Here is a 12079-nt window from a genome sequence, read left to right as displayed (position 1 = left end):
TTTTAAGTAAACATTTAGAATGTTTATTTATTTATTTTTTATTTTCGATGATTCGTCGCCGCCACGACCGCCGTCGCTGCCATAGTCATCGTCGTCTATCTCTCCTTCTTTCTCTCTCTCTCTCTCTATCTCCCTGGAGATTCAGTGTGAAATCCTACTTAATTAAAAGTCAGACATACAAAGTTACTAATTAAAACAATGATGGAACATTGAGCATAAGCAACAAGCACCGTACTAACGATGTTCGTTCACACTCACTTCTTCAGTATCTTTTTTATTGGCAGTGGTGCGATAATTAAATTAAACTGATGTATGCTTATGCGTTCAATTCATCTATACACACACATCGAAAGAGAGAGATATACCGAATGAACAACTTGCTGGTACATTACATTTTCGAGTAGGTTTCCACACATTTCTAGCGAAATGAGAGAGCGATCGAGAGGTGGAGAGAGCAGAAAAAGAGTGAATTAAAGAAGAAAAAAAAAACAAATAAATCATAATTGCATGGGAACATCGATAACATGCCCTGTTTGCCTATGCCCTGTATACTGCATGGAATTATTACTGCTTTAAAATCGTCCCGCAGGCTCAATAAAGTAATTGAATTCTTCAAATTCAAGCAGCAATTGCCAATTATGACTTTTTCGTTCACCTGAGTGTATGTGGTGTTTACGCTTAGGAATACCGCTGCAGCTTAGGCTCACATACCGACGGCCGAATGAGGCGTTTATTATTAAAAGCCGTGTATGTTTTTTGTTGTTGCTGTTGTTGAAAAAGCTGTAGTATGTCGTATTTAACATTTACGGTGGCAAATGTTTTGGAAAATGTTATTCATTCTATTGATAGTTTCGATCCGAGTGAATATCCCAAACTCGAATTGTTATCCACATGAGTTTAATTCATTGAACGAACGACCAAGTGATGAAATGACCTTTGTTTAACAAGAGCCAGAGATAGTGAGACACAACATGAAAACTAAAAATACACACATCGTATCGTTTACTGTGCCTAAGGGACGCGCATACATTTACCCCAACTGACTGAATCAAATATATATGCAGGAGTTAAAGCCCGATGAAAAACAGTTACTATATATCGATTTCCAACGGCGGCTCCTTCAACTCTATCAAACAAAATTCTCCATTGCACTCTGTTTAACTCGTCTTTCAAAGCCTTTTTTAAATTGCACTAATAAAAACAACCGTGACGATACAAAGTGACCAACATTTGTGTGTGTGTGTGTGTATGTTTTTTCGTTTCACACACCTTCGTCGTATAAAAGTGGTCAAAGCTGCTGCAGCAGTTTATGGTGCTTTCGTGAATTTTGAAATTAATCAATCAACACACACGGCAAGCACAAAAAGCTATATGCACTATGTTGGCATAGTTCACCATGGAGATCTGGTGTTTTGGTTTGCATTTAAGCTTGTTAAAAAATTCATAAACGCCATGAGCGTATGGAATATATGGGAAAAGTTGCTGACAACAAATCAAGGCCTTTACAATAGAATCATAATGCTTCTTTTCCTTTAAACACTCAAATCGATTTGAAATTTTTTACTTTTCAACCATACGACACTCGGCTTCCCCTTGTAACCTATTTTTCTATCGATTTGAAGAAGCGGCATTTTTTTCACATTTCTCATCAAAATTATACTTGTGTGTGTGTGTGTGTGTCTTTGTGTGTTTGTCGCATATTTTCATTTGCGGTTGCTGGCGTTGTGGCTGTTGTTCATTATTTCATATTGAATTCTCAAGAAAAATGAACATACGTCAGACAAATGCTGTTGCTGCATGGATAAATTATACATTTTCTAATTTTCATGCTATTTCATTTAAACGATTTATAAATCCAATGAATTTGAGTGAATTTTCAATGAAATATGCCATAAATTCAATTTATATTACTCGAGAATGTTATGCATTGCACATTTCATCAACAATTTACCTGCATACAAGGTACTTCTGAGACACAGTGACGATTCAATAAATATGTGTGTTTTTCTTCTTCAGTGAAAAATGAAACAGAGACGATATGCTTCTGTGAATCATCATCGAATTTCAACGATTGACTTGTATACGGGTGCTTTCATGTATATAATGCAACGATTCAGCACAATTTTTTTTATTATATTTCTCACATGTCATTCAGCATGAATATGCACAAATTCATTTGATCAGTGTGTGCGACCAATGTTCAAAAATCATTTAGTTCGTATCATTTCATTCAAGAGATGGATAAATGATCAATACATTTGAAGACATACACACATATCTAAAGAAAGAAAACCAGATATTCCTTTCAATTTAAAGAAAAAAGGCCGAATATAATGAAGTAGAAATACCTTTTGGGTGGTTAAAACACATCATTTTGAAAATAAAGCCCCATTCAAATGGTAAAAACCGTGTGTTTTATTCAATAAATTTGTCTGAATAGAACTTTTTTTTATTGAAAAAAGGAATAAAAAATAATTATTAATTTACAAAAAAAACCATTGATGAACATGTCAAAATACCAACATTGAAATTGCGTTTGTATGGGAAAATATATGTTTTTATTTCGAAATCGGCCCTTTTCTGGCCAAAATTGACTCAAATTGAAATATTGTTTGTTCAATATCGATTAACTGTTGCTTCGATATAAACACTCCTTTTTCATGCCCATAATAATTCAATCGAATAATTGAAGCAACATAAATATAGAGTTTTTCAAAATTTTCAATTAAAATCGATGCAATCACCATCTAACTTGCCATGGCAAATAGACTGTGAAACCAACCGAAATCTGATGCATGATGACTTCTTTAAATGTGTTTAATGTCAACGCATTGTTGTTTGGAATTTTTTAAGTGATTTGTATTTTCTATTCCGGACAAAGGACATTGAAAATATTGTTTGACCGGAGGGCACAACGGTCTTTTAACTATGGTTCGTTTGCTTTCGGTTGTTTGTGAATAGATAAAATGAATAAGAAGAAGTCGAAGGGAAAAAATGTACTTATAATGCAGCATGATTGTATAATTAGTACCTCTTTTCTGGAAATGAGCATCATCAATACATTGGTGACTATTCTTCGAATTCACTCAATATAATACCACAAGCAAACGGTTCTGCTAAAAAAAGACATGCACACACACACACAACGCATCAATACATATTTTTACACCATCGATTTCTGAGAATTTACACGAAGAAAAACCACAAAAATACTCGAACATATTTTGGAAATTTAAATGTAAAGTGAAAAAACCGCCGCACGATCTGTCTTCAAATATTTGATTATTCCAATAAATAAATATACTCGTGATGTGCACACGAACCCAAAGTATCCCAATTGACAACATTTAAATAAAAATGTAGAGTTTTGTATGTAGAATTTGAAATTGAATTTGGAATTGAAAGAAAGAAGAGAAAAAAAAGAAGAAGAAAAAACATTGTGAAGATTTACACTGTGTGCATATGTGAATAGACCTCAATATAACCGCTATCTTACAATTTTCATGCTATTGGTTGTGCGAACGGGCGCGAGCACGCTCGTCGCGACTAGAGTATATATGCATAGTGTTTACGCAAGTACGTCGCTAATTGTTAATCAATTCGATTTCTTGTGTTCACTTAAGATTTTCCGTCGGCAAAACCAGACATGACACACACACAGACATCACCATAGAGCCAGAGTGAGCGAGAGAGACACAGAGAGATAAAGAGAACAAACTGGAAAGTGATGGTATATCATCGCGGTCGATGAGCGTGAGCGCACCCAATGTGTACCCACATGTGTGTGTGAGCGCACACGCACCCGCGCTTCCTCACAAGCTATCGCTGGCTCGCTTGAGTTAGTTTATCTCAAGCTCATACACATCAAACACACACCCATAGAAATCAATGCAATGATGTGCATGCAATCAGCAGCAAATGTGAATTGCTTTGCGTGCTTTTTTCCTCTTCATCATCATCGTCATCATCATCGTCATCGTCATCACATGTTGAACAGTTAGCATATTCTATGACTTGTTGAAGCAAAGAAGAAGAAGAAGAAGAAGAAGAAGAAGAAAAAATAGTACTCTCAGTAAGATACACATATGCGACTATATAATATGAGATTTGAAAAGATCTTAACAACGCTTGTTTTTCTCTTGATTTTATAACTCTACATTTCGAATGCATTTACAAAACGTCAATTGACCTCCGGCAATACACACTCTTGTCGTAACAAGTTGTTGCTCTTCACTTCAACCAAAGAGAGTTAAGAGAGAGGAATGAGAGCTAACAACGTCGTGATTTATGACCGGTTGAGATTTTAAATCGACAATGTTTTTTTTCGCTCTTTACAACTTTCGAAAATTGTATTTATTCTCTTGACTCCGTAACTCTCGGTGATCAAATGGTGTGCAGCGTCGGCGGGATGGTCTGTTTTTGTTGGGTTTTTTCATTCTCAGGCACTGCGCGAAAGTTAATTGAAATGATTTCCCCCCCTCCCCCCGGAAAAAAACAACCAATCTGCCCATTTTCTTTTCGGAACACCATCGAAGGTGTCACTGAACCTTGAAGCACGCCTTCAAAATTGAAAAAATTACAGTTAACAATTACGGAGACATACAAAAACGCTACATTTTTTGGCATTTTTCGTTAGATTTAATGCAATTATTGTCGTTGCATTTAAATTATCGTGTCACATGTCATGTAAGACCATTTAAAGGTTGAATAAATAAAATCAAGCACAGCAACAATCCCATATTCCATTCAAAATGTGTGCTTGCACAAAAAGCTTTTATTTCGATAGAATTTTCCCAAATCGATTTTGCTGTTGTCGCATTCATGTTAATGTATGTTATTTGAAAACAGCATACATTTGCTTCAGTTAATATGCCATCAAGTCGATAAAGTATTCATGGTAAGAAATTATGTCAAATTTGCTGAAATGCAATTGCATTTGTCAATATTGAATAGTCAATTTGACTTTTGAAAGGATAATTTAATACGATTCAAAAGATATTACGAAAGGGAATATCTTAAAACTAATTTGCCAAAAAAAACATTTCAAGCGATTTAAGCTAGTTTGTAGCAGCTAAGCGAACGCATGTGCTGTCATTTTTCGAGAAGTTTTCTTCTATTTTGGATACTGTATCAAATTCTCACAATACACTGGAATATATGTATCGCTGAGAATGAAAATGACTTACGAAATCTCACCTTCTGCTCTATCCTTCGGCAAAAATTCCATAAGCGAAAACACCAAAAATTATTTTTATCCTCAACCACACACATAGGTAGTGGTCAAATGTTTTAAATCGACAAAAAATCCCTTGAAAGTAATCCAATCTCTAAATATGTCATATCTGCAATGTTTTCTTTCATTTCAATTTGTCTCCAGCAAGTGGATATCATTCCAGTTATTACTTCAATTTATTTCATTTGCTTGTTGGTAACTTGGCTGTGTAAAATGGTTGATATTCTGTCATTTTGTCACCTCGTGCAAATAATAATAATAATAACGGTAATATATAAAATGCGCGTTTGGTTATGTTGTCAAATTTTCCAGTGATGGAGATATATGGTGAGAATGATACACGCAGCATGTTGGATAATCTGTGTGAAAATTATCAAAATTCTCGCCTTCTGTGCTTATGTTTCTTTCAAGATTTGTCACTTCTTAAAAAGGGAACGGAATGACTTGCAGTGCTTGACCAAGGTATATATATCTCTCTTGCCGATCGTATTCACACGAAGTGACACGGCCACAAAAGCGAGCCAGAAAACGAGAAAGAACGAATCACTTTCCATAATTTACGTTTCAATACTATATCAGTTCGTAATACTTTGATTTGTATTCGTTTTTGTTCTTTACCGATTGCACACTTGAAAAAATACATTATCAAACAAAGTACTGACCAAATAGAGAAAAAGAAACTGAGACACGACAACGACGGCAAACAAATAATAATAATTGAAAGAGTCACACAGAGAGAGAGAGAGCTAGTCAACCAATATGTAAACGGACCGAAGGAATTGAACAAAACAAAACAAAAGCTAAAAACGAAAAGTAACGTTGAAATTGATAAAATTCCTGAGCCTAATTGCCATTTGACTCTGTAGTATTTTGTATGTTTATAGGCATAGACATGGTTTAGATACGGCATTGTATGTATATGCATGAGTGCGTACTTCTAGTAAATCGCTACACCGCTATTATTTTTTTTTCTTTCCCCATTCTATATAATCTCCAGATTATTTTGAGATGTGCCAAATGTACTGTTGTTGCTCTTGTGTTTTTGTTATTATTGGTTTTTTTTTTGCGTACTCTCTCTCTCTATCGTTCTTTCACTATAGACCTTATTCGTCGTTGTGACATTGAGGAAGAAATGTATGATGCACACATAAAGGAGAATCGCAAATGTAGCGTGGCAAATAGGGTTATTACTTAAAATTCATGCAAGCTTTTGCTAGAACGAATGCAAGAAAACAACGACGAATAAAGTTCTATCGTGACTTGCGGTCTATCTCTCTTTATCTCTACTCTCTCTCTCTCGCCCTCTTTCTTGATTTCTTGGTCGCTTTCTGTTTACATACAAAATGTAACAAAGATCTTAATTTTACGCTTCATACTCATCTCTCGTATATAGTTATGTTGGCTGGGTGGTAATGAGAATGGTAGACGAATTGTTTTGCGTTTCATAATAAATTGATAGGATAAACAGAATATCGTGTGGTATGGACGAATGAGCAAGCGAATATATTGTTTGTGTATATGATCAAACGAATGGATTTGTTGAGCACGAGACTCTTAAAAATAAATATCGAGACAGTGAGCTAAACTAATATCGTGTGGTGATCACTTCTTCAACTAACTGCACACATATACCGCTTGTATCTGTTTTATCTAGCGTATACGCATTTCTATCGTATCTCGGCAATTTATATTTTTGCCTTTGATAATAATAATATCGGACTAATTCTCTGGCTACACTAATGCATATTGATCGGTTCATTGTCACAGAAGCCGTATAGAAAAATCATTCATACGGTCATGACTTTTGCAATATTCAAAATAAACAAGAAACGCGACAATATTCAATTTACTTGACATCAACTTTTCAGCTAAATTCATCGATTCTTTCATCTTGTCCCACCGATTTTGGAATTTTACCGAAATGATACTTCCAAGAGTAAAAACAAGTACACATCACCACACAAAAAAATGGTGTACTATTCGTATGATTTGCGCGTGTCTGATAACAATATAGCAGTCCTTTTTTGTGTGTCAACAAATCACATGCAAAAGAGAAGAGAAAAAAAAGAACAACAAATCAAAGCGTATTATATTCACACGAACAACACCCACATGATTTTCACTCGAGAATATCATGAATATGCATTTTATAATCGGTATGAACTCAATGTTGACCGCCGCTCTCGTAATACTCTCGATCTCGCTCTGTACTCTCAACCGCTCTGTGGTTACCGGCAACAAAACAGCTGTCTTCACATGAAATGATCAGTTTTTGCTTTGACATCAATGCGAATTTCAAGCTTTTTACAATGATATTTCCTGTCTGTCTGGTAATCACAATTCGAATGCATTCCTTTGAACGAAATGAAAAAAAAAAAAAAAATCGGCCATTTATCATGAATGCTCATAAATTAAAATTGATTAAGTGGTCTGAATTGATTGAGGCCACTTTAAAATTTGCTTTCGATTACAAATAGATTCACACATAAAATGAAAACAATTCAATTCGTGTTTAGACCGTGTAATGTCAATTGTGCCATTTTACACATATTTTACCAGTGTACACATACACGTACAACGATATTCTATTCAATTATAATTGATTCAGTAGGAACAATGCGATTTATTGAAGAAAAAAAAACAACAACCTATGCACAGAGTATTGTGCGCATTTTTTCGTCATTTACTTGGATTACGTTTGTCACGTGCGTTAGGAGAGCAACGTCATTGATAATACTATTTTCAAAATACACGATTTTAACAAAAATACCTTTGATCATTTATGAAACTATTTTAATGACATCATTTCATTTTATTTCAGGATACCACAGCTTACCGTCTATACCAAGATTTTGTACCTCCTGATGGTAAGTAAAAGTCAACAACTCAATTTTTTTTTGAAACAATTTCACTTAGCGCCAAAAAATTGTGTTGTGATTAATCGACAAAAATCGCCGCACATACACACAAAGAGAGTGTGTATGTGACAAAATGTCAAACGTTATTCAATTAAATTCAGAGATTAATTTAATGGGGCGCAAATGTGGCTTATCACATACAGCGCGCGTTTGATCGCTCGTGCTGTGTTGTGAGTACACACACGCCTCTCGCGCATTCTTTTTTATGTGTGATAGAATACCGCAACAAATGACACAACAGCAAACAACAGCTGGGTCTCATCATAATCATACGGAGAATTGGATTCTATCTCTTTTTCTCTTGCAACAAATTTCACATGAAACATCATCATATGCTTGATTGAGCGAATTTTGAAATCTCAATCGAAATAGAGTATACACAAAAAATCACACTTTCAACTGAAACAACGACGTTTCAATATTACGACGATTATTATTGTTATTATCGATGTTATCGGTGAAAACAACATTTTTCTCTCTTTCGATTCAAAACAAAAGCAAAAACACGTGAATATTCCGGGAATTTTCATGAAACCATCTAACGATTTAGATAAGTGGGAAAATCCTTCTGGCGAAAATCACACACGTGAATCAATTAAAACAAATATTTTCCGTATTTTATCACTTGGATTTGTTGAGCTTTGTTTTTCAATCATTATCGCTACGTTCGGTCACTCCCCGCTCTCGTTCTCTCTCCCATATCAAAAGACGCACAAAGATTTTGGATCTGTACAGGTGTGACGCAAATTGATTTAAAAACAACCACAAAACCGATAATTTCAACAGAAAAACACACATCAAACAGACAACAAAGAATGTCGACCTAATCTCAGCGAGATATTTAATTTAGATTTAGCAATTGAAAATTCGCAAACAGAAAATCATTTTGTCAAGAGTTCGTCGAAATTTCCCCTCCGAAAAAGAAAAACGTTTCCTAGAATTGTGTTTTTAATTTAAATTAGAAAAACCTAATTATGGAGATAAGCTAAAATTGGGCGGATTCAAAAGACAATTTCGGTTCAAATGTTGTGATTATTTCCATGTTTACCAAAAATTTACAAACAAGAAATTGTGAAAATAAGATATTCTCATAATGAACCATGTAAATAACAATGTAACAAAAATGAATATTGAATATTGATCAATCCCATGCATGAAAACGTTCTTTCATCTATTCTTTGTCTGATGGTCTGAAAAGTCGAAATCCATCCTCTTCGACTGAACATCGAAAGAAATTCAAATCCGTTCGACACTTCAACGAAAAATAAATGCATGCCAGTGTCGTGAGAGTTTAAGATGTCGATGTTGAAAAGCGAGAAAGATAGATGTGATCGCCGGTGCACGAATAAGAAACCGAATAATTATGAAACATAAAAAGTGTCAACATTCCAAGGCGCAAAACAATGAAACGAGTGAAACCCATCAAAATATTTGTAATAATCGATAATAATCGGAATTTTCTGTGTTTTGCCTTTCGTGTGCGCGCACGCGAAACCATACAACTTATAATATATAGAAAAAAAAGTATATACGCGGCGTAGAGCGTAGGAATTTCAAACTGAATATTCAAGTGGCAGTTATGTATTCTTTTTTTGTGTCATTTTCTTCGTTGATGAATGATTCCATTGAGCCGCCGATTCGTTCGACACTACTGCATTATCTCAAATCTATTATCTTTGTTTTGATTTATACGTATTGGTCGTCAGAATAATTTTGACGGTTATATTACACTATGTAATATTACTAAGTCAAGTGTCTGATGTCAATGACAATGTTGTCAATGAACTGGTCACACTCTTCCGGAAAAATATAAACAAAATTTGTCAAGCGTACATACTATGAGTTCAAACTAAGCAAAGGCATAACGTTTGCTGACTATTTGTTAGTAATAATTCGGTGTCGGTTATATTTCAGTAGTTTTTTTTTTGTCCATTCAAACTCATATAGAATCGTTTTGAATATACATAGCGCAACCAACTTTTTGTATGTGTTCAAATTTGTGTCTTTATCTCCAGCATTAATTCTTGATTAATATAGAAAATACACCTCTAAATATTAGTACACAAATTTAAACGATATCGGATTTAGCCATTGAAATACTTTTTGACGTATTTTAATATCCCTCTGCCATTCCTTCGAGATTGTGGAACAATTTAGATCCCGTGTGATTCCATAATTCGAAGGTTTTCTATTTGTCTCCAAAAACGTTGTATGTTTCGATACTTTTGCAGAAACTCGAAACGAGCATACAAGCTCCTCCATAATCTATATTGGGTATTGGGTACAGAATAAGTGATATTTTGCTATATTTTAAACAGAGACACGTCTATGTCCCAATTACACACCATTTGCATTAAAAATACACAAACCGGCGTTAAAGCTGACAATATATTGGAATTTTACACTCTAAACAGAATGAAAAGAGTTATCTTTTTGGCATCAATTCGATTACCTTGGTTATTAAAAACAAAAGTCGACAGCAAAAGAGCAATTTCAATCTCCTTTGATTAGAAAATGCAAACAAAACATATATTGATATATTGAATGGAAATTCTTGAGTAGAACATGGACATTGAACATTATTATTCGTTTTGTTATTTTCTAGTGAGTAATGAGTATGTTGTTTTTATTTCAATTTTGTAAGTATGGAATTGTTATCGCTCTCTTAGTATTTTATTTCGTTATAATCGGAACAAGGATTGGAATTTGACTTTTAATTTTTCATTTGGATTTTGGGAGAACTATGAATGCATCTATGAATATATGTGTGAAAGAAGTGTCATGGCTATGATTGATGGTCCGCTTGCACAGACACCGATGTATTTTTTTTTGTTCTAAAAAGGTCAACATGTTCATTCATTGGTTTCTAATAGATTTGGACTTTGGTGCAATGTAAATATTTATCATTTCCCAAAAAGTCAAATGAAATGTCAGAACCGTCAAAATGTAAAGACACCATAAAAACAGTTTTTTTTTTATTTGAAAATATTTACTTACGTGTGAAAAAATTTGAGCAAAAAGTGTATTCATATGATATTCTATGAAAAAAAAAGTTGTTCCACATAATCAAATGCGAACATTGTCTCATATATCCAAATTACATATTACCATGGACGCCGATTACTTACACATAAACACATTCTTGTGTGATTGCAGCGGTTCGTTTCAAATCTTGATTACACTTTATCTTATTTGGATCGTGGTGCAGTGTACACCGTACACACATGCGAGCGAGTTAGCCATCTCTCTAAACAAAATCGGCGAATGTGCGCGCGCGAGAATGAGAGAGCGAGAGAAAAACATGTCCAACATGTAGAAACATGAAATATGACCTTCGCATAAAACCAAAATAATTGCATAAATTGATCGGTCATTTTGCTTAATTGCAATGGCACGTCCACATTATATGATTTGGCTATAAATTCAAAGCTTTTATTTTCGTGTCTTTGTATGTATGTGTGTGTGTTGCATTTCGCCAGTGAAAAGAGTTTTTTTTTTGTTTTGAATTACTGCTTGTGCAGAGACGTTTTTCATCGCAAAGAGAATGCGAGTGGTCGGGGCGATAGAACGTGAGCGATAAATGTGTGTTGCACTGGCGTCCACACGGATGAATCGGCGTACCAATGCGCGAACAAGCACTTTTCAAGTTGCAACAACACACACACACACACACAAAACAAGAAGGTGAAAAAAAGCAATCTTTTAACTGTATTATAATTATAGATTTTGTGTGTGCAGAAAAATGAAAAACCTAGAAAAATGGTTTGTGATCAATATTGATAACATAAATTCAAGTACACACATATACACACACCGGTGCGACTACTGAGAGACTGAAAAACAGACACCACATTCTGGCTGTGCATCGAAATGAGATGGAAGTCTAAACGGGAAAATGTTGCCGCCTCATCACACTAATGGCCTCTAA

The 12079-nt window shown here is 34.5% G+C and overlaps 1 protein-coding gene across 5 annotated transcripts in view; it reads left to right on the top strand.

Annotated features, from left to right (window-relative positions):
- LOC116346927 (myb-like protein Q) overlaps positions 1 to 12079 on the top strand; it is a 54878-nt gene that overhangs the window by 3132 nt on the left and 39667 nt on the right. For all 5 annotated transcript variants that reach the window (XM_031777241.1, XM_031777239.1, XM_031777238.1 and 2 more), the window contains exon 3: positions 8055 to 8100. In XM_031777241.1, coding sequence (XP_031633101.1) covers positions 8055 to 8100 — 46 coding nt within the window. The remainder of the gene's footprint in view (positions 1 to 8054; positions 8101 to 12079) is intronic.

Source organism: Contarinia nasturtii, unplaced genomic scaffold, assembly GCF_009176525.2.
Source record: "Contarinia nasturtii isolate CC-2019 unplaced genomic scaffold, AAFC_CNas_1.1 Cnas_scaffold_1699, whole genome shotgun sequence".
Classification (NCBI taxonomy): domain Eukaryota; kingdom Metazoa; phylum Arthropoda; class Insecta; order Diptera; family Cecidomyiidae; genus Contarinia; species Contarinia nasturtii.
This window is presented reverse-complemented; position numbering and strand designations above follow the sequence as displayed.